This window comes from Chionomys nivalis, chromosome 13 (assembly GCF_950005125.1).
Source record: "Chionomys nivalis chromosome 13, mChiNiv1.1, whole genome shotgun sequence".
NCBI classification, from domain to species: Eukaryota; Metazoa; Chordata; class Mammalia; order Rodentia; family Cricetidae; genus Chionomys; species Chionomys nivalis.
Window position 1 is genome coordinate 43,988,825 of NC_080098.1, and position 25,972 is coordinate 44,014,796.

General features: G+C 46.9%; 1 protein-coding gene across 2 annotated transcripts in view; it reads left to right on the forward strand.

The window, feature by feature from the left end:
• The window catches only part of Gpld1 (glycosylphosphatidylinositol specific phospholipase D1), a 50,353-nt gene extending 24,384 nt beyond the window's left edge, over window positions 1-25,969 (forward strand). The window contains exons 10-27 of one of the 2 annotated variants that reach the window (XM_057787777.1): window positions 241-348; window positions 523-550; window positions 633-772; window positions 2,847-2,912; window positions 4,835-4,955; window positions 6,221-6,360; window positions 9,306-9,492; window positions 12,463-12,573; window positions 13,012-13,086; window positions 13,178-13,334; window positions 15,345-15,486; window positions 16,920-17,025; window positions 17,099-17,192; window positions 19,594-19,773; window positions 20,270-20,430; window positions 22,599-22,625; window positions 22,723-22,773; window positions 25,591-25,968. In XM_057787777.1, the coding sequence (XP_057643760.1) occupies window positions 241-348; window positions 523-550; window positions 633-772; window positions 2,847-2,912; window positions 4,835-4,955; window positions 6,221-6,360; window positions 9,306-9,492; window positions 12,463-12,573; window positions 13,012-13,086; window positions 13,178-13,334; window positions 15,345-15,486; window positions 16,920-17,025; window positions 17,099-17,192; window positions 19,594-19,773; window positions 20,270-20,430; window positions 22,599-22,625; window positions 22,723-22,773; window positions 25,591-25,677 (1,981 nt within the window). In that variant the 3' untranslated portion in view covers window positions 25,678-25,968. Of the gene's footprint in view, window positions 1-240; window positions 349-522; window positions 551-632; window positions 773-2,846; window positions 2,913-4,834; window positions 4,956-6,220; window positions 6,361-9,305; window positions 9,493-12,462; window positions 12,574-13,011; window positions 13,087-13,177; window positions 13,335-15,344; window positions 15,487-16,919; window positions 17,026-17,098; window positions 17,193-19,593; window positions 19,774-20,269; window positions 20,431-22,598; window positions 22,626-22,722; window positions 22,774-25,590 lie in introns of both variants that reach the window. The other variant, XM_057787778.1, reaches the window with a different exon arrangement.
• The last annotated feature ends 3 nt before the right edge of the window (window positions 25,970-25,972 follow it).

Here is a 25,972-nt window from a genome sequence, read left to right on the forward strand (position 1 = left end):
GAAAACTACTTACTGTCCCTGTGACTCAGTTTCCTTTTATGTAAAATGGGAATATAATGGTGTTACTCAGCAAGTGTCATTGGCAGAGTTAAATTACCAACATGGTAAAGACTGTCAGTTATCTGATATATACAGTCAATCACGGGACACTGGGAACTTGAGGAGTTCCTACAATTGTTACTATTACCTTCAATTTCCGAACCTAAGCATCTCTTTCTTTCATTTTGATGCATCTTTCAGGTATGTGCCCATCAAAGATCTACTGAGAATTTATGATAATCTCTATGGTCGCAAAGTCATCACCGAAAACGTCATCGTTGACTGCACATATCTTCAGTTCTTGGAGATGTAAGTGTGAGCCGGAGGGAAGTTAGCTGACTTTATGGGGCTTTCCCGAGCATCCCTGATCACACTTCAGTTCCAGGGGAGCACTGGGAGTACATGGCTGGAACGGTCTCTTCATTATCTGCCTCACTTTCCTCTAGAAAGCGCAGCTCATGAAGACTCTTGTTTGTGTTGCAGGCATGGGGAGATGTTAGCTGTTTCCAAGGTAACGACCTGCTTTTTCTGAGTCTTGGCTAAAGGATTGTGCAGACAGTGCCCTGCCTTACCCCTCCTGCCTCCCGCTGCAGCTCTATTCCACATACTCCACCAAGTCCCCCTTTCTGGTGGAGCAGTTCCAAGAGTACTTCCTCGGAGGACTGGATGACATGGCATTCTGGTCCACGAACATCTACCGTCTGACCAGCTTTATGCTGGAGAATGGGACCAGGTGAGTTTTGCCTTGCCACGTTCCCCACGTAATGCTCAGCATTTTCAGCAGATGAGGCCAAACTCAAAAGAAAACAGCTCAGAAGTGTTTTCTGAACCAGTTCACAGAGAAAAATAATGGAAACTCTGTCCTCTCTAAAGCCTGATTGGGGTGCGGGCATCTGTTTAGCTGTTGTTTTTTGTTTTCCTTTTTGGCTCTTTGGGGGGCCCACCACCCAGATCCCAAATAATCACACATGGAGATTTATTCTTTCTTATGAATGCCTGGCCTTGCTTAACTTGGCTTATTTCTAGTCATATTTTCTTAAATTATCCCATCTATTATTTTTGCCTTTGGGCTTTTACCTTTCTATATACCCTTCTTTCCTTCTTACTCCATGGCTTGCTGTGTGGCTGGGTGACTGACCCCTGGAGTCCTCCTCTCCTCCTTTTGTTCTTCATCTTCTCTTCCCAGATTCCTCCTCCTATTTATTCTCTCTGCCTGACAGTCCCACCTGTCCTTTCTCCTGCCTAACTACTGGCCTTTCAGCTCTTTATTAGACCAATCAGGTGTTTTAGACAGGCAAAGAAACACAGCTTCACAGAGTTAAACAAATGTGACTTAAAAGAATGCAACTCTCATCCTCACACTTACCCAGCCAGTGCTCTACTTTCTGAGTGATCTCCCCAGCTCCAAAATCTTATTTTAATAATTAGCACAATCTCAAGTCAGATCTCTAAGCCCTTGCAGTGGAGTTTGCTCTCTCTCTCTCTCTCTCTCTCTCTCTCTCTCTCTCTCTCTCTCTCTCTCTCTCTCTCTCTCTCTTTCTCTCTCTCTCTCTCTCCCTCCCTCCCTCCCTCCCTCCCTCCCTCCCTCCTTCTCTCTCTCTCTCTCTCTCTCTCTCTCTCTCTCTCTCTCTCTGTACATGCAGAGGACTGCCATTCTTCAAGTGCTCTCTACTTTGTTTTTTGAGACAGGGTCTGTCATTGGTCTGGAACTTGCTGATGAGACTAAGCAGCTAGACAGGCTAGCTACTGAGCTCCAGCGGTCAGCCTGAATGCTGGGAATCAAATACAGGTCCTCATGCTTGCAAGGACTGGCTGACTGAGCTTCCCAGGCTGGCTAAGAGTTTTTAGGTGCATGCAAGCCTAGATGTAGAAAGGGTGGGGTTTGGAATTGGAGACACCTCCTTCTCACCACTGAGTTTTGTGTTACCAGTTGCTAAACCTCCCTAAGCCTTCATTTCCTCTTAAATGGGGACACTCACCATTCCATCTTTATGAGAGCATGAGCAGTCAAAGAGAGCCCTTGTGTAGAGGGTTTAATATGCATCAAGCACCTAATAAGTGCTGGCTCCAGTATCATGATTGCGCTTAGGTAGAAGTTAAGTTTATATTGGCAGAACTCAGAATGCCCAGTCACAGTAGGGTGAGTAACCTCCATTCCCCCCACCGGCGCCCTGCCATACGTGACAGAGCCCGGTCCCATTTTCAGGATTTTGAACTAGTTCTGTACATAGCTTCAGGAAGCCTACTGTGGGCTTCAAATAAAATGAATGTATTTTAAAGGGTAAGTATATTCTCTCTCTCTCTCTCTCTCTCTCTCTCTCTCTCTCTCTCTCTGCAATCACTTTGGAAGTTTCATGTGTTGGTAAATTAGAACAGAGACAAGAACTGTGCTCCTCCTAATAGTGTATGGTGTGTGTGTTATCTTGGTTTTACGTGTGAGAGAAAACTTGATATTTTGGGTATGGCTTATTTTGGTTGATATGATCATCTTCAACTCTATTTCCCTAGAGATGGTTTAATTCCATTCTTGCTGCTGAATAAAACTCTTTGCATGTGTACACACATTTTCTCTAGCCATTGTGCCAGGAGGGCATAGGGAGGCTTGGCAAGAAAGACTTGGGCTGTCTGTCCGAATGGCCAGGCAGTGAATTCTTTGAGCTTTGAGAGTGGTTTAAAGGTGTCTCTGTGGCACCATGGATAGTGCACTGGACTTCTAGAGACAAGACTGATTTAAAGTGCATCACTGATTCAAAATGATGCTTGGAGAGGAGGGAGACAGATGCCTGACTCCTCCCACTGTTTCCCAGTGACTGCCACCTGCCTGAGAATCCTCTGTTCATCTCGTGTGACGGCCGGAGGAACCACACCCTCGGGTAAGTGGGGCTGCCCCGGAGAGGGTGGAGCAAGAGGCCTTCAGACAGACAGACAAGGTTCTGATTATAGCCGAGCCTTTTACAATTGGGTGACTTTTAAATACATTGGTATTTTTTTAAACTACAACTCATCCTTCTGACAGAAACAAACAAACAAACAAACCAGAAAACAAAACAAAACAAAAATCAGCAAACCACATAGCGAGTCCTGTAATGGTGGCACGGGCTACAGATGATAGGGGGTGTAAGGCAGATGCATACAGCCAGTTGTTCACTATATAAATGGTCATCAGTACTCTTAATAAATATCACCATTATTGTGACTCACAGACATTCCTCAAACTCCATCCTGAAAAAGCATTTCATTCACAAGGTGGGAAGAAGGGCTCAGTAGAAATTTCTGAGAAATAAGCCAGGATGTCTGGTTTACATTGTTAGAGATGGAGCCAGGAGCCAACCTCCAATTCATGATGTTATCTACAGAAAGGAATACCATCTGTTAATCAAATAAAGCAATAACTTAAATAGTAAAATTACTTGGAGTTAGTCATTGTACCAGGAACTCAGCATGTGACCCAATAGCCAGTTTGGCACTGGACATGTCATAGTAAATATTGCTGAGCCTTGGAGAGAGAAGGGCCAGAAGCTCTGGGAATGTAGTTTGGTGACCCAACCAGGGCCCAGTAGAGTTCCCTTGAAGACCCAATGAGATATTTAAGAGCAGAAACTTTAAATATCCTAGATATTAAAGTGAGGATTTTACCGTGAAAGATCCTAAGGAGATTTTAGTGCACGGAGAGACTTGAGAGATGAAGGAGGGGTTCCAGTCCGGCCTTTGTTGTTCACAACATTTAAAGTAAGTCTGCGCCGGGCAGTGGTGGCGCACGCCTTTAATCCCAGCACTCAGGGGGCAGAGGCAGGTGGAGCTCTGTGAGTTCAAGGTCAGCCTGGTCTACAGAGTGAGTTCCAGGACAGGCTCCAAAGCTATAGAGAAACAAACAAACAAAACAAAAAAAATAAGTCTGGTTGTTGATTTTTTCTCTTTCTTTTTTTTGCATCTTTAGGTGGCTAAGCTTGCCATCTGTGTCTTCCCTTGGGCTCTTGTCTATTGTTCCCTTGGTCTTAAGCATTCCGAAGCCTGGGTGGCTCTTCTAGACACCCATGGTTTAGGCTGGCTGCGACGTGTGTTTGTTTGTTGTTTTGTTTTGTTTAAAGACTGCACCTCCTGTAGTTCAGGCTGGCTTTGAATTCCTGATTTTCCCATCTCTAGCCCCCAAGTGCCACTGTAACCAGTTTAAGATCTCTGCACTGGGAAATGTATTTTAATTAGATAACTGATTCTAGCGCTTGTCTTTCTGGGTGAGTCAGTCTGCCTACGTGCTACCATCCTCAGTAGGTAAAGAGCCATCTTGAGCTCTTTGGTGAAGTCCTGAAGTACATCTGTAGGCTGGTATTCTAGAAATACTTTTACTCCTACTGTGAGCTCTGAGACCACAGAAAATCCTACATTTCTTTTTCTTCTTTCTTGCGCTGGGGTTTGAACCCAGGTCCTGTGCACATGCAAAGCACACATTCTGCTATACCCATGGCCTCAGAAACACCAGGTTTTGTAAGGGCTGGCTTCTCAGCCTTAGAAATACAGTCACCACAAGATTTTGTGCAGTAAAGGGCGGCTCTTCCTAGGCGTCTGTGGTTTGGGATGGCTAAAATATGTGATATTTTTAAAAAGTAATTTTTTAAAGTTATGTTTGCCGTGTTTTCAACTTCTAGTTGTTAAAATTCCGATATCTCAGGCAGTATGAATGTGTGTGTATCTTCATCGGGCAGTATTAACGTGTGTACTGTGTACCTTCAGCTCAGTAACTCAAGGGCCTGGTAGTCTTCTTGGGTTTGATTATTTTATTCATCTCTCTTCTCAACAGCTCAAAAGTGCAGAAAAATGATTTTCACAGGAATCTGACCGTGTCCATAAGAAAAGATATCAGGAAAAACTTGAACTACACAGAAAGAGGCGTGTTCTACAGCGCAGGCTCCTGGGCTCCGGTGAGAATTTCCTGCCCTGAGGGTTGATACCTTACAATAGGTGATGTAGTGTCTTCTGTATGACTGTGGAGCCAGAGCTGGGCATCAGTTTGTATACAGCCTCCTGGCAAGATGATAGCAGGGAAGACAGAAGACATGTTGCTTGCCTGCAGGTTCTTACATAAGTACTTCTGGTGAATTTAGAATTGTTTTCCTTTAACTAGGATGGATCAAGTGTTTCTTCATCTTGTAAGGACTACCCCAGTTTGTATTTGTGTCTTTGCAGTCAGAACTTTAAGACAATTTGGTAGCTCTATATCGTGCCCCACACTGGTGATCCTACTACTTAGGATGCTGAGGCAGGAGGATTGCTGTGACTTGAGGCCAGCCTAGGCTATCGAATAAGATGCTATCCCAGACATATGCACAACTAAATACGTGAGAAAAGGACAGCTTAGAATTTCAAGCTTGTGGTCGATTGTCCCCAGGTCCTCTGGCACAGACCTCCAGCCCTGTGAAGGACCTCTCCTGTTCCCTAGGCACCTTGAGAGTCAAAACAAATAATGAGCATCTCACTGTGGGTGTGGCCCAGAGCAGTGGCTCTCAACCTTCCTAATGCTGTGACCCTTTAATACAGTTCCTCCAGTGTGGTGACCCCCTTCCCCAACCACATTTAGTTGCTATTTCCTAACTGTAATTTTGCTACTGTTACGAATCGTAATGCAAATACTTTTGGAAATAGAGGTTTGCTGATGGAGTTGTGACCCACAGGTTGAGAACCTATAGCTTAGCAGTTAGGAATTTTTAGAATCCTGATGTTCATTTATTTGAGAAAAACGAACCATCTATTTACAGTCACAATTCTGGTTCTAGATTAGAACCAGATTTTGGTCTGTAAAAATTCTATTTTTTCCCCCTGCACACCTTTAGTCCCAGCACTTGGGAAGCTGAACCAGGCAGCTTTCTGATCTATGCAGTGAGTTCTAGGCCAGCAAAGCCTTACAGTGAGGTGATGTCCAAAGAGGAAAAAATTGTTTCGTTGCATTTGAATCTTCAAATCAATGCAGACGGCTGGCTTTGAGGAAATCCCAGCTGACTCTCCCCCCATCGTCTCAGGCTATACCCTATCATCATCCCTCAGCCCCTCTCGGTGTGACTCTGCTGTCCTGTTGCCTGGCCTAAGCTAGGACATTGAAATGAATAGAAGTTTTATTTGTCAGCCCTTCCCATGGTTCCTGTTGACGATGCCATGATCTTCGCACATCTAAAATGACCTCCCATTTCAGGAATCTGTAACCTTCATGTACCAGGCTCTGGAAAGCAACCTGAGGACCATGTTGGATCGCAGCTCTCGGACTACACTAAAACATGTCTCCAGCCCCTCTGCCACCTACTTCCTGTCTGTCCCCTATGCCAGGCTTGGCTGGTAAGGATGAGTTCATTAGATCGGGGGTGTTGTATTCCACCCAGTCAGTCCTTCATCCACTTTGGGGTGGCTTCATTTGTGTTAACCGGCGAAGCCTTACTTCACCTATATTTTAGAAGAAATTAGGAATCAGAAAAATGGATTCATTTAAAGTTTGAATGAACTGGGGACAGAAAGAAATCTAATTTCCTCCGTACTGAGCTGTGGCTATCTCACAGTGACAGCAGGTTGGGGACAAAGGCTGGAACTTGAGTCAGTTTAACTCAGAGACATGTTCCCTGCTCCTCTCCTGGGAAGGCGGATCTGGGCTACAAGCTGCCTCCATTTTGGTAGAGAGTTTTTGTGCAAGTCCAGACTAAGGAAAATTTCTTGGCTTGCTTTCTGCTGCTGTGTTAAAACACCTTGGTTTACATGTTCAGATCACAGTCCATCATCAAGAAAACTAAGGCAGGGACTCTAACAGAGTAGGGACCTGGAGGTAGGAACTGAATCAGGAGTCATGGAGGAAGTCGCTTACTGGCCTTTTCCTCTTGGCTTGCTCAATGGCACTGTCCAAAGTAGTCTGGACCTTCCCACATTCACCATTAACCAAGAAAATACCCCATAGACTTGTCTGTAGGCCAATCTGATGGAAGCATTTTCTCAGATGAAGTCTCTTTCCAGATGTCCCCGACTTGAGTCAACTTGACAGAAAAACAACCAGCACAAGGACTTTAAAAATGTTCTTAAGATTTAAAAAGTTTTATTTTTATGTATTTGAGTGTTTTGCCTGAATGTATGTTATATGCACCATGTATATGTTTGGTGCCCCTGAGGGCTAGAAGAGGGTATCATATTCCCTGCAACTATAGTTACGAACAGTTATGAGCCACCATGTGGGTGCCCAGTGCAAATGCTCTTAGCCATCTTTCCAGTCCCAGAAAATGGGTTTGTAAACACCATCATTTTTGAAAGAGAAAAGAATTATTTGTTTGTTTGGTGCAGGGAAGTGTAAGGTCCCTAATTCATTCCTGGGCTGGAAGAGTTCTTTTTCCCTGAGTCCCATTCCTTACATAGGTATAGAGTTGGAAGCCTTTCATGTCATTCCTTTGAAGCCAGTCTCCTTTCCTGAAGGCCTGTTAAACACACTAATACTACAAGTGAAATGGGATGGCTTGGATAGCCGAAGAAAGAGGCATGTGGTGACTCTCAAGAAGGTCTCTCCTTCGGCAGGGCTCTTTGGTTTGAGTACTGTTGCTTCTTCTGGTGAAAGCCTGGTACCCACTGATCACTTTCTGGAGAGTTGGGATTCTTTCGATTTTGAGCCTAGCCACATGCATGAAAGTGACTGCATTGGGTGACTTGGCAACACTGCTATGTTTTCTCAGTGTGGCTTCTGATGGCCCTTTATTTGGGGAACACTGATACGTGCAGCAAACACGGGGGATGCCTTTCTGCTGTCGTTCATGTGTGCTTAAAGGCTCTTCTTAGCCACTTTCCTGAAAGAGCCAAAGGTGTGGTGCACTGGCCTGGCAGCGGCAAGAAGCAAAGGCTTACGTGCTGCTAGTCTTAGCCTTGGGACTCTGCTCTGGCCTTTGCCTGTTTTTTGTTTTTTGTTTTTCTTTTTTCTTTGGTTTTTCAAAACAGGGTTTCTCTGTAGCTTTGGGGCCTGTCCTGGAACTAGCTCTTGTAGACCAGGCTGGCCTCAAACTCACAGAGATCTGCCTGCCTCTGCCCTCTGAGCACTGGGATTAAAGGCGTGCGCCACCACCGCCCTGCTAGCCTTTGCCCTTCTACCACACATCTTAGAAAGTGTTTTGCCCTTTCCCTCTATGCCGTGTTACTTGTTCTTTCCTTGGCTATATGAACTAGAATTAGCATAACTTTTGTTCTTCTCAGCCCTAGGGTGACATGTGAACCATTGATTGTCATCTCTGTAATCAGTCAGTCACAAGTACCACTTGATACAAAAATGCAGCTCTCATCGCAAAGACAGAGTATATTCTGGAGCCAGTTATGAGTGACCATGGTCCAAGAACAGATTCAGGTCACCCCAAATACTGTGTTCCATTGTGGTAACAGTTTCATCAAGTTTTTATAGTGACATAACAGAAAAGTTACAAATCAAGACTCTTTAAAAAATTTTATTGGTGGGCCAGGCATTATGGCATACCCCTTCAGTCCCAGCATTTGGGAGGCAGAGGCAGGAGGATCTCTGAGTTTGGGGCCAGTCTGGTCTACAGGCCAGCTGAGGCTACATAATGAGATCCTCTCTCAAAACAAACAAGCAGGTTGGTTAGAGCACATCAGTACTACAGGCCCCAGATGCTTTGCTAGGGGTCTGTTAATACATCCCTGAAGGATTTCCCTGATTGTTTCAAGGGTGTGAGGTCAGACACATGTGGGAAGTTAATGGCCACTGAGGTGCCAAAGATGATCAAAGATGATCCAAGACAACTTGGCTCTGCATTTGCAACATTGCATCTCTCCTCCAGCAGGGACTTCCAATAAACCTTGTAGAATCTTTAACACAGGTGTGACTTTTTTCCCCTTTAGGAATATCAGTTCAGTTCACACATTAAATATGTTGGCTACCCAACTGAATGCCACAAAAGCTGGGCTGTGTCGGCAGGATAGAAATAAACCATGTGTTTGATTAAGTAAAAATGGACCAAGCAGACCAACCCAGGATCTCAGTGGCTGCTTGTAGGACACACACCTTTATGAGGCTGCTCTTCCCCTACTCTGCCTCTGAGGTCCAGAAAGGCCCAGATGCCTCTAGTTGTCCATTTTTGTTTTGTTTCCCCCACGGAGAGCAACTCTGAATCCCACAATGATATAGCCTTCAGATGAATGTCCCCAGCAGTCATGTAGAATGTGGGGTCGTCTGGGAAAGCAGGATTGCTGAGTTCTGGAGAGGAGAGCAGGCAGTGTTACCTGAGCCCTCGGTTCTCTTCTTCCCTAAGGGTCATGGCCTCAGCCGACCTCAACCAGGATGGGCACAGTGACCTCGTGGTGGGTGCACCAGGCTACAGCCACCCTGGCCTCTACCAGGTTGGGCGGGTGTACGTCGTCTATGGCAATGATCTGGGCCTGCCCCCGGTTGACCTAGACCTAGACAAGGAGGCCCACGGGATCCTGCAGGGCTTCCAGGTGAGAACTGTCACGTCTTTCCTCTCTTGGGGTGAGTAAGCCATTGCTGGCATTTTGGTATGTTTTCATTGTCTTTGTTTTCCTGGTACTGGGGGTTAAAGCCAGGGCTTCACACCTGTCAGGCAACTGCAGAGCCCTACTCCAGCCCCTCACTCAGGCGCTAGACAAGCAGTCTTGCTGAGCCCTCTCCCTAGCTCCTCAGAGTGTGCCAAGCAAGCACTCTACCATGGAGCCACGTTTCCTGAGTTGGAGGATTCTGGGACGGCATTCTACCACTGAGCTATGCTCCCAGCCCTTCTTTGGGGGAATCTAGGCAGGTATTCTATTACTGAGCCATGAACCAGCCCCTCATTGGAGGGGCTCTAGGTAGCACCCTACTGCTGAGTCACTGCCCACCCAGTCTTACACAGCACATTCCAGATGAGTCACCTAGAGGAGGAGAATGATTCTGGCGCTGCCTACACGGGTGCAGCGCCCCTCACTGTTACCATCATCTTCGCTTCATTTATCTCAATCTGTTACCAAGCTCTGAGCAGGAAATACAGTGCTCCCCAAATACGTGTGCTGTCTACAACAGCTTCAAGCAGACATGGGGAATTTGATTTCTTTTCTATTTTAAGAGATGGGCTCTCACACTGGATCCCAGACCTCCTTGAAATTTGCTATGTAGCCCGGGCAAATCTTGAACGCCTCAGTGCCTATTCCTCCTGGTACAGAGGTGGGTAGCGTGAAGAGCTGCAGTTTCTTGATGATGCAGCGCAGTGGTGGAAGACAGAATCGCCTTACGCTCTCCACCATTTTCCCTACGTAACCGTCTTCTATAATTATGGAGTGTGGATCAAAGACAAAACAAGCCATGGGCACATCTCTGAACTCCAGGCTTTGCGTAGATACCGTTGCTTTGCTCTGGTCAGTTTTTTTTATCACCAGGGGAAACCCACAGTCACTGTGTATGTTTGTCAACAAATTAGAGTGTTCATTTCTCTTGGGAACACTCAGGGCCCTGGAGGGCTTTGCAGACACGGAAGGCATTAGCCATCTTAGTAGCATAGAGGAACACCAGAGCCTTGCTGGTGCTCACAGAAGAGGCTTTGGTGGCACCGGCCTGACCCTGAATCTCTGAGTGTCAAGTGCCGAGGATTAGGAACCTAACTTTGGTGATCGATGGTGGCTGTGTGATTGTGCAAGTCACTTCTCCATTGCTAGTTGTTAATGCTGTGGGGAGAAAAGATACCATCCCGACTGTCTGTAAAGACAAACGAATCAAAAGCGCTAGGGATTTGTGCACTGGTGTAGGCTCTGAGGAAAGCAGTCATGACCTGCCATGTGGAACTGAGTTGCCTACCTCGTGAATGAGGTCACACTGTAAAGGCCGTTCCATTTTCTGGAGCCTTCTGATCCCACATGAAGTATTTTCAAAATAAATCAAGTCACGCCTGTCTGCTTTACCACTGCATGGTCACTGCTGTTAGGCTGGTGGGTAAAGGTCACAATTCTGGGCAGTGGCTTCCTGCATGGTACATTCTCTAAGCCCGCATGGGATGGGGGGCGGTGGCTCCACAATACCCTCCTCCCCTGTGACCTTTGGCAGTTTGGAAGGTGGCCTGCAGAAGGCATAGACTAGACTTTGGAAGCCTGAGCCCAGCCCTGTGTCATCAGGAGCCTCCCTTTGTCCTTGGCTACTGTGGTGTTTTAGGGCCGCTGTCTCACAGCTTCCCTATGGCTTTGCTGTGAATGAGTGGCTGAATCTCAACAGAGCTTTAAGAGCACAGCTGTTGGGATGACACAGGCCATCTGCAGAGGGCAAGGCTTAGCTTATCACTGGTCCCACCCAGCCCTAGCACGCATTTGGTCCTGGACTAGTTCCCTGTCCTTTGTCATGATCCTGGATCATTTCATAAGGCCAGATGCCACAGATACCATTGTGCACGCCGTAGGAATTAGTCAGTGGCACTGGGCCGTACGTGATGTGGCAACATTGCCATCCCCATCACCAGACAATTCCCTGTGGTATAAGCTGCGGAAGGCATAGGGAAGCAGCTGATGGGTTAGGCTTAGGCTGATTTTAGACAGGAGCAGGAAAAATATCCATAGAGGCAAATCTATGTTGGGAACAAATTGTGTTGGAATGGAGCCAGTTTTCCTCTCATGAGAGGGGTGTGAGGTTGGTAATAATAGCACTAACTTTGGTAGACTTTTCTGCCACAGTGGAGAGGTCCACCAGCTGCGCCCTACGTGTTTGTGTATGTGACATGGGGTCATTGAAGCTGGAGACTAGTTCTGTTGTAATTGCTTTAAATTGAAATGTATAGCCATCTTAGGCTGGCAGCTACCGTGCCAGGCAGTGTGGCTCTGCCACTACCTCGTGAGTGTTGGACAGGAATCAGCTGCTGTTCCTCTGTGGTTATTTCTTTAGAAACTTTCAGCAGGGCCCGGTGATGTAGGCCTGCCAGCCTAGCTACTCAGGAGTCTGAGATAGAAGGGAGGGTCACACGTACAAGGCCTGCCTAAGTTACAAAGTGAGCTCAAGGCCGACTTGGGCAATTTAGTGAGACCCTAATCTCAAAAATGAAAAAAAAAATACAAAAAGGGCTGAAGATATAGTTCAATGGTAGAGTACTTGCCTAGCACGTGTGAGACATTCAGTTCAACACCTAGCACCACACACACACACACACACACACACACACACACACACACTGTAGTGTGGGTTGAAGTGTACACAGACCATTTCTATACACCCAGAGCTCCTCAGGACTGTCTGCTTTCTTGTACTTCAGCCTTTTCTCAAGACAGACAGACTTGCCCAAAGTCCACCTAAGACGGAGCTACCCAGAGGTGTCCCAAACGTGCTACCGCGCAGTGAGGCTTTGGGCCTCAGCCTGTGGGTGATAGGTTGGGGCCCAGGCTCTCCACACTGGGAGTCTGAAGGCCACGCCTAGCCCAGAGAAGTAACTTGTGTTTCTTCAGCCTTCAGGTCGCTTTGGCTCAGCTTTGGCTGTACTGGACTTCAACAAGGATGGGCTGCCTGATTTGGCTGTGGGGGCCCCCTCTGTGGGCTCCGGGCAGCTCACCTACAATGTAAGGCTGGGAAGAAGGCAGAGGTGGGGAAGAGGTCTGAGAGAAGTGTGTTCAGTGGAAAAACCAGCTTAGGTCCTTTGTCCCACGCAGCAGTGACGACAGCCTGGAAGTCAGGGATAAAATGGCTTCTCCCCTACCCCTGTTTTGGGGTTCTCTTAAGTATCATGGAAAAGAAGCATAGTTAGGCATGGTGATACATGACTGTTATCCCTGCCAGGAGGCTGAAGCAGGAGGATAGCCTTGAGTTCAATGCCAGCCTGGTCTGCATAGTGAGTTCTAGGCCAGTATGGGAGATATATTCGTGTTAAACAAACAATAATAAACTCCAATGTCCAGACTGCGTTTCTGCAGATAGTGGGTTTTCTCTGTTTTGCTGTCTGTTTAGGGTTCTCTACACCATGAAAACATTATGGCTTGTTGCCGTTTGTGCTTGTCCAGGGTGCAGTGTATGTCTACTATGGGTCCTGGCAGGGGAGGCTGTCTTCTGCCCCCAACATCACCATCTCCTGCAAGGTACGTCTCTGCCTTGTGTCAGGGCCTCACTCAGCAGCTGCCCCACAGCCTCCGGGGCTGACGGATTGTGCTTTCCTGTTTCTCTCTGAAGGACACCTACTGCAACCTGGGGTGGACCCTCCTGGCGGCAGATGTGGATGGAGATGGCCAGCCCGACCTGGTGATCAGCTCACCTTTCGCACCGGGTGGAGGGAAGCAGAGAGGGATTGTGGCTGCCTTCTACGCACACCCCAGATGGAGCGACAGAGGTAGAAGCTGGTGGGGCAGGGGCAGAGATCGCAGCTTGGCTGTGACTGTGATATCTCTTGCATATGGGTCTGTGTCCTTTTCCTGAATATGCTATGATGTCACTTGTTAGGAGACAGGCTCTCATGCTGGCAGGTACTGGCAAGAGATGGCGAAAGAATCGCCAGTGAGGACAGACAGATGGCTCAGCAGGTGAGGGGCTTGCTGCTAAGCCTGACAACCTGAGTTTGCTATCCAGAATCCATATGGTGGAAGGAGAGAGCTAACTCCCAAAAAGGTGCTCTCTGACCTCCACATGCATGGCATGGCATTTGGGTACTCCAACACACACACACACACACCATAAACAAATGTTTAAAAATTAATTCTCCCTGAGTGTACACAAAGGCCCAAAGTAGACAAGAGGCTATTCTTTTTTTTAACATAATTTTTAAAATTGATTCTTTGGGACTTTCACATCATGCATTGTCCCAATCCTGCTCAGTTCCCATTCTCTCCATATCTGCCTCTCACCTTGTAGCATTGCCCCAAAAGAAAATTTTTAAAAAGTTAATTAAAAACAAAATAAAGCAAGGAAGCAAGCAAACAAACAGAAAACCCTCTTCACGCCTCGTCTTTCCTGCCTGCTCGGCACCTCTTCGCTCGTCTTAGCAGCCTTGGGAGCTGCGCTGTGTCGAGAGGAATCCCTTTCTGTCCACTTGGCTTTACTTGCAAATGTTCAATGTGTTGTTGACCTGGTTCAAGGTCTCTGGCTTCTGGTGAACCCTTAATACTGAACCCTCACCAAGACTCCTCTCAGATATCCTGCTCTTGCCCCAAGTCATGAAGATCCCACGGCTGGGCCAGCAGGGCCAATCCTTTCATGCACTCTTGCAGGTCACAGATTGGGTAGATGTTGGGGTGTGCCAACTCAAAGCCTGTGGGTCTGTGTGATAGCCGATTTGGTCAGTCCTGGCTGCTGGGACTGGCCCCCTCAGGTGAGGGGTGGAGCCAGCTTTTCTATGCCTATATCATCAGAGCCAGCTCTCTCATGCCTGTGGCGAGGGGTGGGACATTTCTACCAAGTGTGGACCTTGGCCACTCTTGTGGCCACAGACATCAACAGAGGCCCCAGCTGTGGTAGGACCACAGACCCAGACACCGTCCTTGGCTGCAGCTTGGGCCCAGATGTCACCATAGCCCGGTGAGGCAGTGCAGACCACTAAGGTCTGTATGGCCCTGGCTACAGCATGACCCTCAGACACCAACATGGCCTCAGATGGTACCTTAACCCCAGACATCCACATGCCTTCAAGGGTAACAGGAGTCATGGACATCAACACAGATGGCTGCATTAGGGCTACAAACCCAGACAGGGCCCTTGGCCACAGTTTGGGTCCGGATGACACCACGGCCCAGAGTGGCAGCACAGGCCACTCTGATCATTTTGGCTCTGGTGAAAGAGGTTATTCTTACAGCTTCAAAGAGTGAAGTAGAAACGCTATGAAGGCTGAGGCCAAAGTCATCCTAGTCATTCCAACTGCCCCGAGAAAGGCCTTTCTAAACAGTGTCTTTACCCTTTGGGAATGAGCTCCGGCAACACGCTTCTTGTCTGAAGAGTGCCATCTACTGCTGATGCTGGGGTCCTGGGATCCGTATATGACAAAGGGGCTCTGACGAAATCTCAGAAGCTGCCTGGTTCTCATATGTTCATAAACAGGATGCTTCCTTTCAATTCCACGTCCTCCCTCATAAAGGGAATGGGGGCCATTCATTCAGTCACATAGGGGTTTGTTTTAGACAGGGTCTCATGCTACCCAGGCTAGTCTCAAATTACATAGAGCCAAGGATGACCTTGAACTCTTGATCCTTCTGCTTCCACATCCCAAGTTCTGAGATTGTATATGTGCATCACCATTCCCATCACACACCTTTCTCTGTTTCTTTCACGTTTTTCATGTTCATTTCCTGGGACTGGGTGTCACTGATAGGTAATTAGTTAGTTGGTTGATGGGGACTGTTTATTTTTTTAGAAACACTGACTGCAGAGGAAGCTGACTGGAAGGTGAGCGGCGAGGAGGACTTCTCTTGGTTTGGATACTCCCTCCATGGGGTCACAGTGACAAACAGAACCCTGCTGCTGGTTGGGAGCCCAACCTGGAAGAACGTCAGCAGGTCAGTGTTGACATTGGGTTCTGGGGAAACAGTGCACATGGGGGCCAGTGCCAGCTATTTGTGGGGGCTTATAAGTGTAGGTGCAAAGAAAGGGGTGAGTGGCTATTGCCCTAAAAGGAACAGCCTCAGCTCTGGAGGGAGGTCGCAGACGTCTCGTATTAGAAACTGCAGTAAGTGCACTGGCTTGCGAGAAGCACAGCAACAAATTCCTTACCCCGGGAGTTTAAACACAGAAAGATTTCATTTTACTGTCCTGAAAGATGGAAATCCAAGATCAAAGTGTGGGCAGAGTTCTTCTGAAGCCTGTTTGGCTTCCTTCTGTCGCCTTCCTTCTGGCTGCTTTCCTGCTGTCTGCACAGGGCCATCTCTGCGAGACACAGCTCTCACCTCAAAGGACATGAGAAACAGCTTAATTCTTTTAAAAAAAAAATCTGTGTCTCTCAGCGGCCAGGAGAGAGTGTTGGATCTCCTGAACTGGGTTATAGCAATTGTGAACCACCATGTGGGTGCTGGGAATCGAACCCCAGTTCTCTGGAAGAGCAACCGTGCTCTTAACAACTGAGCTGTATCTACAGCCCCAGGAACAGCTTATTCTTGAGTCAAGCAGGCGTAACTGAGGCACAGGGACACAGATTCGGGTTGCTCAATAGCATGTTTCAAGGCGGAAATGGTTTCATGAAATTAGTTCAGTTACAGAACAAAAGAAAATAAGAAATAAAAGCATTTTTCCCAAATAAATTGGTGGAAACAACAGTTTAGGTGGGTCACAGAACCACAAGGACTCCATACTATGGTTCCGGAGGGTCTCCGAGCTGGGGGGAGACTGTTGTCTATGGCTCTCAAAGGGAGTCATAGAGATGAGGGTCACAGACATCCTAGGTCAGATGGAGAAGAGGGCAGTGACCGGCAGCTATGAAGGGAACCAAAGATAGCCAAAGGCGACTTGGCTCTGGATCTGCAGCGTTACAGCACTCAGGAAGCAAATCAATCATCTCTGCCCTGGGAAGGTCAGCTGCCTCTGGTTTGTCTGTGTTCTCATCTGTTTTCATGAGGGCTAAGTCATCTTTGATTATGGCTCTCCCCAGCGTTCTCTTCACTTGGTGACCCTTCTAAAGATACTGTCTCCCATACAGTCTGATTCTGAAGTACTGGCAGTCAGGACACCAGCAGTGGGGTGGGTGTGGGGTGGAGAGTGGGATTCAGCCCCTGGCAGTAGGCATCACTGGAGTGGGGGGGATGGCAAAGGGTGGATGTGAGACCTGGAAGCCTCCATGTTGGTGAGATTAACTTCATAGGTGCCAATGTTGGTGAACAGGATCACAGGACAGAGTCCCAGGGATGCAGGCTGGGGTGAGGCTCAGCTTCTTCCACGGACACTTCATCCTCAGGGCTCTGCATCCTGCACCTACCACTGACCACTGTGTTCTCCCCAGGTTGGCACGCTCGAGCCACAGGAGCCATGAGAAAAACAGCCTGGGAAGGGTGTATGGCTACTTTCCGCCAAACTGTCAGAGTGAAATCACTATCTCAGGCGACAAGGTACCGCAGCCTCTTTCTCAACAACATGCTTGCTTAGCTTGGTCGATCAGTAATGATCAATGGTTCTTTGCAGGCAATGGGAAAGCTGGGCACCTCCCTGTCAAGTGGCCATGTGAGGCTGAATGGGACCCTAACACAAGTGTTATTAGTTGGAGCCCCTACTCATGGTAGGTCACCTACATGATATACATATTAATCTAGTTGTTCTATTACCATTAAAGACTAAGGAGTCAGATATTGGAATGAAAACTTGACAGGTCAAAGGTGTGGTGGAGGGGGGCTGGAGAGATTGCTCAGCAGTTAAGAGCACTTCCCGAGGACTTGGGTTCAATTCTCAGCACCCACGTGGCAGCTAACAACTGCCTCTAACGCCAAGATCTGACACCCTCACACAGATATACATGGAGGCAAAATACTAATGCAAATGAAATAAAAGTAAATAAAGTATTGAAAAAAAAAGATGTGGCGGAGGAGCAACCAGCTGACCGTCTCTCCACACTTCTAAGACCTAAGGGAATGGACAAAAAGCCCAAGAATCTCCAAGTCCTCTCTACTCCTTCTCGTCTCTCTCTGTCCACATCCTGGGTCCTATTCTCTATGATTAATTCTTATTAACTAGCCAGTGGCTCTGTCCCGACTCCAGGTTAACTTTATAAACACAGTCTTGGGGTGTCACAGTGAGATCAAATATCCCGCGGCAACAAGCCATAAGGTTCTTTGACCATATTGTCTTAGGAGAAAGTCAAGGGAACTTGCCAAACACAAGTGAACTTATATATTTCCTTTTAAAAAATCTTGAGTACCAAGTTGTGTAACCTTTCTGAACTTCTGTATCATCATCTATAAAATAGTTACGGTATTTATTTCAAAAGTTGTTGAAAATGATGCATGAAAATGAGTCTAAAGCTCCCACACCACTGACACCAGAGCTGGAGAAGAGCTGTTTTGTTTTGCTTCTGTTTTTGTTATTGAGACTGTTTAGCCCAGACTCACCAAAAACCTGGAGTGGACTCTGCTGGTTCCCATTCTTGCAGGCCAAGTGGAGGCAGGAGGTCAGGAGTTCAAGGCAAGCCTGGGCTGTATGACGCTGTCTCAACAAACAGGCGCACCTAAAACTCGTGGGACAGACAGCTAGATAGACAGACGCAGTGGTTAAGAGCACTGGGTGCTCTCCTGGTTCCCAGCACCCATGCCATGTGGCTCACAATTGCCACCTTCTGGCTCTTGTGGGCACACGTGACACACATACACAGAATAAATACTTAAAAAGCTTGTGTTTAAAGTTTTAAAAATTATTTTTATTCTTTTATTTTAGTTTTAATCAAGCCCTTTAATCATGCTGGCCACCTGAAGTGTGTGTGGGTTAGGGTTGGGCTAGAAGGTCCACCCACAACTTCCTTATGTAATTGTCAGTCTTAGTTAAAAATGCATTTATATCTCATCATGAGCATGTTCTTTGTCAATATTCTTCAAAAATATGATTGTCCTTCTTGCCACTGTCCCTTTGAGGGAAACAGTCAGGTGTTGCTTTGACACTGTTCTGAGGGAGGGCTGGGCCGTAGGCATAGAAACCAGAGCTGGGGAAATTATGGGCTACTTTTCTGATGCGATGGGCACGTCAGGGAGATTCCCAGACTAGAGAAGCCTTTATTCCCCGAGACCTTCCCTGCATAGTGCCATACAATCACTTCTGAATGATTGCCTACTCTGCGAGGGGAAGAGACTTGTATCTGGCAAAGGCTTGGCTGCATGGTCACTTGCATGGTTGGGGACAGGACAGAGTGAGGACATGCTTCAGAGAGCACTACAAATACGCCTCTCTGTTCTTTTTCTAGGAAGTCATTTCCAAACTCTCCAGACACACATCACTCATTTATTTTTCTTTCTTTTCTTTTAAAACAATAATGTATTTAACTTCATTTAATGTGCATTGGTGTGAAGGTGTCAGATTCCCTGGAACTGCAATTGTAGACTACACAGTTGTTAGCTGCCATGTGGGTGCTGGGAACTGAATGAACTTGGGTCCTCGGGAGGAGCAGCCAGTGCTCTTGATAGTGGAGTCATCTCTCCAGTCCTCCATTTTAGTTCTCTTATGACTCTATTGGATGCTGAGATAAGGTTCCCAGACTTTTCTGGTAAATTGGTCTTCGTAAGAAATCCAATAGAAAGCATACTTTTCATTATAGGTGAAGCACATCTATAATCCCAGACTTTAGGATGATCAGGAGTTCAATGTCAAGGTCATCCTCAGCTAGATACTCAGTTTGAGGCTGGCCGGTCTCAAAGGAAAAATAAAGGAAGGTAGGGAAAGATGGCAGGATGGTCTGGTAGACAATAATGTGCTGGCGTGGAGTGAACCACAGGAGCAACGTGATGGGGTCACCAAGATGTCTGTATGTACCTCAGTGCCCATGTGTCGTTAGTTTTCCCACCTGCTGGAGCAAACCACCCCAGAACCACACAGTCCTGTGTGTCCACTCTCAGTGCACCTGCCCGAGGGACAAAGGGGTACGGGTGGGATCCCAGCTTCACTTTCACGACACTCGGAGATCCTGTGGCTCGTTTCAGATGACGTGTCTAAAATGGCATTCCTAACCATGACCCTGCACCAGGGCGGAGCCACTCGCATGTACGAGGTAGCCCTGGACAAAACACAGCTAGCCCTGCTCAGCACCTTCAGCGGAGACCGGCGTTTTTCTCGATTTGGTAGCGTTCTACACCTGACTGATTTGGATGATGATGGTTTAGGTAAGGTGGGAACAGCGACCTTAGCTAAAGTTAACTCCCTATATATCCAATGGACCTGTGTCCAGGTTAGATGGCCAAGGTTCTGCCCTCTGACTGCCAGTTCACTGGTCCAAGGGACATTTTGTTGTTGTTGTTTAAATACAAAGTTCAGGTTTGCTTCCAGCTCCTCATGTATTCAGCTGCTTTTCACTACTGATCCTCCTGCCTTGCTCTCCCAAGTGCATGTGTGTGTCATGACCGGGTTCAAGGGCTCCCATAGATCTGAATTTAGATGCCTGAGAACAATCTGCACTTCCTAAAGACTTGGTGGACAAGTCACCAGGTCCATTGTTGATGGAAGACAAGAGGAAACAAAGACCTTTAAATGACTTTGGAGGAAGCCAGGGCAGACTGAAGGCGTGCTGATCGATCACTTGTGGGAGGGAGGCTCAGGATCCAGAGGTGCAGGAAGAAGGCTGACAGCAGTCTAATGCCTCCGCCCACTTGTGGCTTACAGATGAAATCATCATGGCTGCCCCTTTGAGGATAACAGACATGACTTCTGGACTGCTAGGGGGAGAAGACGGGCGAGTTTACATTTATAACGGCAAGCACACCACCCTGGGTGACATGACAGGAAAATGCAAATCCTGGCTGACTCCATGTCCAGAGGAGAAGGTAAAGGCAGCCTGTGGATTCCATTCCATGAGGGAGGCCCAGAGATGGCTGGGGGGTCCCCTGCTTAGTCACCTGCCGGGCTGTGCTGTCTAGCAGTCCAGGTGCTTACAGCTGTGCCGGTTGCCTCTGGAGCTGGAGCTCAGCTGGACTTGGTCTTGTTCACAGCTAGTCATGACCTGAGCAGGGTCTAGCCACTGGAACATCACCAAACCTTGTAGCCTTTTGTTTTGCATTTATTGCTCTGTGTTACTCCTTTCTCCGATGGCTTTACTTATGTTTTCAAGCATTCAACTTGGCTATTATTATTATTATTAATTTAAATTTAAAAATTAAGGTGTAGTGGCGCATGCCTTTGATCCTAGCACCCAGGAGGGAGAGGCAGTTGGATCTCTGTGCATTTGAGGCCAGCCTAACATAGTGTAGTTCTACATAGTGAGTTAGTTTCCTGTCAGGGCCACAAAGTGAAACCCTGTCTCAAAAACAAAACAAAATTATTTTTTAAATTGCAAAATGAGTGGAAGTTTAGTTTGTAGAAAACAGAGAAACACAAAGAAGAGCATTAAAATTAACCTTAGACTTCCACTGTACCGAGCTTTCCCATTAATGGAGTATGTATTCTTCTAGAATCTTCTACACTTTGAAATGTTACTGCGGTGGGGGCTGTGGGTGAGATTAAATAGCAGGGTCTTGCTATGTAGACCTAACTGGCCTGGAACTTGTGGTAGTCCCCCGCCTCTGTTCACTGGTGCAGGATACAGGCTAGCAGCACTGTCCTACTTAGTGTGCACAATAAACACCCTGTGTAGCTGAAGGCATCTCAAAGCTGTGAAGCTATTTTGGTGCCAGTGACAAAGAGCCTGCAGGACAGAGGGCTTCTGTTCAAGTCACAGCACAAATGGCAGCTGGGAACCTGAGCTAAGACCGTTTCTCAAACTTGTTAACCAATGTGATATCATGTGTGATTTTGTTCAGTTTTTAACTTGATTTATTTTTAAAGGTAGAGTCCAGGCTGGCCTCAAACTCCTGATCTTCCTACCCCTACCTCCCAAGTTCTGGGTTTAATCAAACAGTATACACGTTGAGCATTCCCAGTCTGAAATCTGAGATCCTGCAAAAGCTTAGACTTCCTAAGAGCTGACAGGTCTGGAGTGGATATCCTACAGTAGCGGGCTGGTCTCATGTATAAAGTCATTAGCATAGTGCACAGAATTGTCAGGCTATGGGCGTAAGCTGTGTCCTCTGTGTAGACTCGGGCCCATCCCCATGAGATCTCACTATGTATCTATAGATACTCCAGAATCAGAAAGATCCCAAATCCAAACATCTGGAGCCAGGCATTCTGGATAAGGACTATTCATTCTATATTGAGAACATTGCTGGGTCAGTGAGGTGGCTCAGTGGGCAAAGGAGCCTGCTGCTAAGCCCGAGAGTCTAGGATCCACATGACAGGAGGGGTTTACTCTCCCAAGCTGTCTCTGACCTCCACATGCATGCCTTGGCACATGTGTATGCACACACAACCCAAATAAAATAAAAACCAGATAGCACTCTATGGGGAAAAAGTACACATTATGGCTGGGCAGTGGTGGCACACATCTTTAATCCTAGTGGTTGGGAGGCAGAGGCAGGAGGATCTGTGAGTTCAAAGCCAGCCTAGTCTACAAAGTTTCAGGACAGGCTCCAAAGCTACACAGAGAAAACCTGTCTTGACAAACCAAATAATAAATAAACAAATCTTTTTTTTTTAAAGTACACATAGTTCTAGAAGGGTATAGGATATGGTAGTAATACTGTAATCCTAGCACCCAAGATCAGAAAGCCTGGATTACACAGGAGCCTTCTGGGAGGGGGTGGGGCTGGGGTTCTATCATCTGCCAACTATGTTATCTTGGAATAAATCTGTTTAACTGACCTTCCTGAAGTACTGATCATTAGTCACTTTGATTCTACTATAATCCACAGGGCAAACATTCTCACGTAAATGATTTCATACAACAGATTATGATTTAGGATCTGAGATCCTGTAAGTGGAATGTCTAGGGTTAAAAGGCACACATCCTCGTAAGAACGCGGGAGTGTTGAAATGTGAGCACGGGCAGTCAGACGGGCTCAAAGCGCCTCATCAATAGTAATTACACTGACATCTCCTCCTTCATGTCTTTCTGCAGGCACAGTATGTACTGATTTCTCCTGAGGTAAGTAGCCACCGTCCCCCAAAGCCTGACACCTCCACCCCCAACTCCTAACATTTACTTCATCATGCTGAACAACCACGGTGTGTGTGTTTTACAGGCAAGTTCGAGGTTTGGGAGCTCACTGGTGTCTGTAAGGTCTAAGGGAAGGGTGAGTAATGGATTGTGCTTGAACTGGATCTGACAATCTCACCTCTTCAGTTTTACAAAAAGAGTAATAAATGAACTTACCCCCACTTTTTAGGTAGCCCCCATTCCTACTCTACAGCAGGGCTTAGCAGAGTATAGCCTGTGGGCCAACTATATTTGACTTCTAAATAAGTGGCTGTCATATTTAGACAGTGGGGAAAATTTTTTTTCCTGACATGAAATTTTTATGAAGTTCTAATTTCAGGGCCCATGACTCAAGGGTGTTCATTAAGTAGTGCTGAGGACCCAGCCTGGCACTTCACAGTGCTCACCCATTCCTGATCTGTCTGTGGTTGTCCACACACTGCAACGACAGCTTCTGAGACCAACTTCTCATACAGCCTGAGACGGCATCTGGCCTTTTATAACGTTTGCTGATTGCCACCCTCCATGACAGCCACCGCTAAGATTGTGCTGTTTTTGTCCAGTCTGCTGGTTCTTAAACGTTTGTTCATGTGCCTCAGTGCGCCTGTGCTCAGAGTACCGTGTGAGAACTTGGTTCTCTTCTCCCACCATGCGGATCCCAGAGACTGAACTCAGGGTGGCAGCTTGCTGGGCAGCAAGCACCTTTACCTGGTAAGCAACATCCTGGCTGCCCTGTCAGTCTTTAGATGAGTCCAGACAGATACACATACCATTTATGCACCTTCACTTTTTATCCAATAAGCATACAGCACAATTTAATCCTTCTCAATAGTTACACAATACTTTATTCTCTGAACATTACATAACTCAGTTCAATTATATCCATGTTATTTCCATTCTTAAACTATTATAGATAATGCTGTACTGAGCATTCTTACACCTATTTTTTTTTCTTTTTACATAATTGTGCAAATGCCCTTGCAGGCGAGAAACACGGCAGTGGGACCGCCAGAGGCTACGTACATTCAACATTACATTAGAATAAACACACAACTAAGAAATATAACATATAACTACTGAAGAGCAGGTGTGGTAGCTCAGGCCTGTGATTCTAGCGCACAAAGCTGAGGTAGGAGTTTGAAGCCAATCCGGGACTCAAAGAGTTCAAGGCTAGCCTGGATTAGAATGAGTCCCTGCCTCAAAACAAAGGAAACCAAACTAAACCACTAAACCGTTCATTCACTTCTGGATCTGGTATCATAAAACTGTGCTAGATTATAAAATACAAAGTCACTGATCTTGAAGACAGACACACGGGGAAGGCAGGTGCACAGCCTGGCACAGACTAAGGGATAAAGAGCAGAGTGTGCAGGAGTCTTAGTGGGGGGTCCTAAAGCAGAAGACAGCAGCCTGATGAAGCTCCAGAGGTGCTGAGGACACAGGGCCTGCTGAGACTCATGGTGAAACTGCCCTCTGGTGGCCAATAGTTCTGACACAGACAAGCTTGACACCATAGGCTATCTACTAGAATCAGCAATTTCATCATGAAGAGATTCCCCAAAGGATACACCAGGCTTTTATTTACAATTTTATGCATCTTTAAAAAAACCGAGACATTATCAAGAACATTAACCATGGGCAGTGGTGATAAGGCCAGTTGGAGGTACTTCACAGTTAATTCTGGTCTGTGCAACTCTACAGTGAGTCTTCCTAGTGGCAGTTCCCTCGTGTCGGTATAAACACCCCTCACTTCCCCGCTCACATAGACAGGGCATTATGGCTCAGTGGGCATAAAACAGCAGGGTGGCCTTTCCCCGAGACCTGAATCAGAACTCTCAAGACAGGTTTCCTTCCCAGGACACATGAACCTTGTGGCATTGGCAGCCTGGCAACACACCTAAGGAACACTGCCACTGTCCATGTCCTGTGGTGACCTCAGACAGTTCAGAGATAGATGGAACAGTGAGATACGGCCTCGTCTCCCACTCACAGCTCACGTGTTAGGATAAAATGCAGCCAAGGCCTTTGACATCAGTGTACAATGACTCAGGGTGGCCTTGCAGAACCTGTGGGCCTTGAGGGGACATCTGAGATAGACCAGGGAGATGGTGGGCAGCCAGGAAGGGTTAACTTTAGTGAGGAGCATGCTTTGCCTAGGAAATGAAGACTCAGAATAGAGCTAAAATAGAAGTACATTTAGTAAATTAGTAATTACACAAATAAGGGAAGAGGAGAAGAAATTACCACTTGTTGCTGGAAAGATTTTCTCTTTTGCCAACGCTGGGCTATTAGGAGGAGCCAGAGAGGGCCCCACCTAGAATGTCACAGGGCACATGGTACACACATTGCCACCATTACCAGCATTTTGCAATTGTTAACTGTGTTAAAATGAAGCCAAGAAGATAAACAGCAAAGCCTGCTCTGTTTAAAATGTTAGCAGTGTAACCAGTCACACTTCACTTACCAGTAGTGATTTAAAATAACTTTTGATAACTCCTCCAAATCAAATTTAACTGTAAACTGTGAAGATTTTGCCATTACAAAAATGTTTCACAACCGGCAGCAGATTTTGAAGACAATTCTGGAAGATGGGCAAGGATGCTGTCTGATGGTAGCCCTATCAGTCCTTTCCACTCCAGATGCGGAACAGCGCACCACACTGAGGTTCTGGAATAAGCATACACTTGTGTTTCCCATTTAATTTTTTTTTTTTTTTTATGTCCAAGAGGCAGGGGCTGAGGTCAGCTTCACAACTGTGGTTTTTAGAACTTACAGATCAAGAAAGTAGTATATGAGCAAAGGGAAAGACGTAAGTTCTAGCTCTGGGGTCTGGCCACCATGGCTTTCCTATGCATCCCCAGAGAACAGTGGGAGGAATTTGTCATCAATGCTGTCTATATTGTGTCCTCTACAGAACCAAGTGGTTGTCGCTGCTGGAAGAAGTTCTTGGGGCGCCCGGCTCTCTGGGGCACTTCATGTCTATAGCCTCAACTCAGACTGAAGACGGTCACTCACTCCATTCTCCTGTTCAGCCCCTCCCTCTTGGGCCAAGTCCATCTCCAGGGTGGACAAAGCATTGCTCTAGTGGTGCCATGGTGAAGCCTGGCAGAGGTGGGGCTCCTGGGACAGACACACTGACAGCCAGGTGACCTGGAAATGCGGTCAGCTATGTGTGGGTACCAGATGATGGGGAACGGCAGGCACTCTGCATCTTCTCTGAGCTTGGGACTATAACCATCACCTCCCCTCTTCTGGTTGACTACCTGTCTCTCTCTTGCCTACAAAGGGAACAGTTA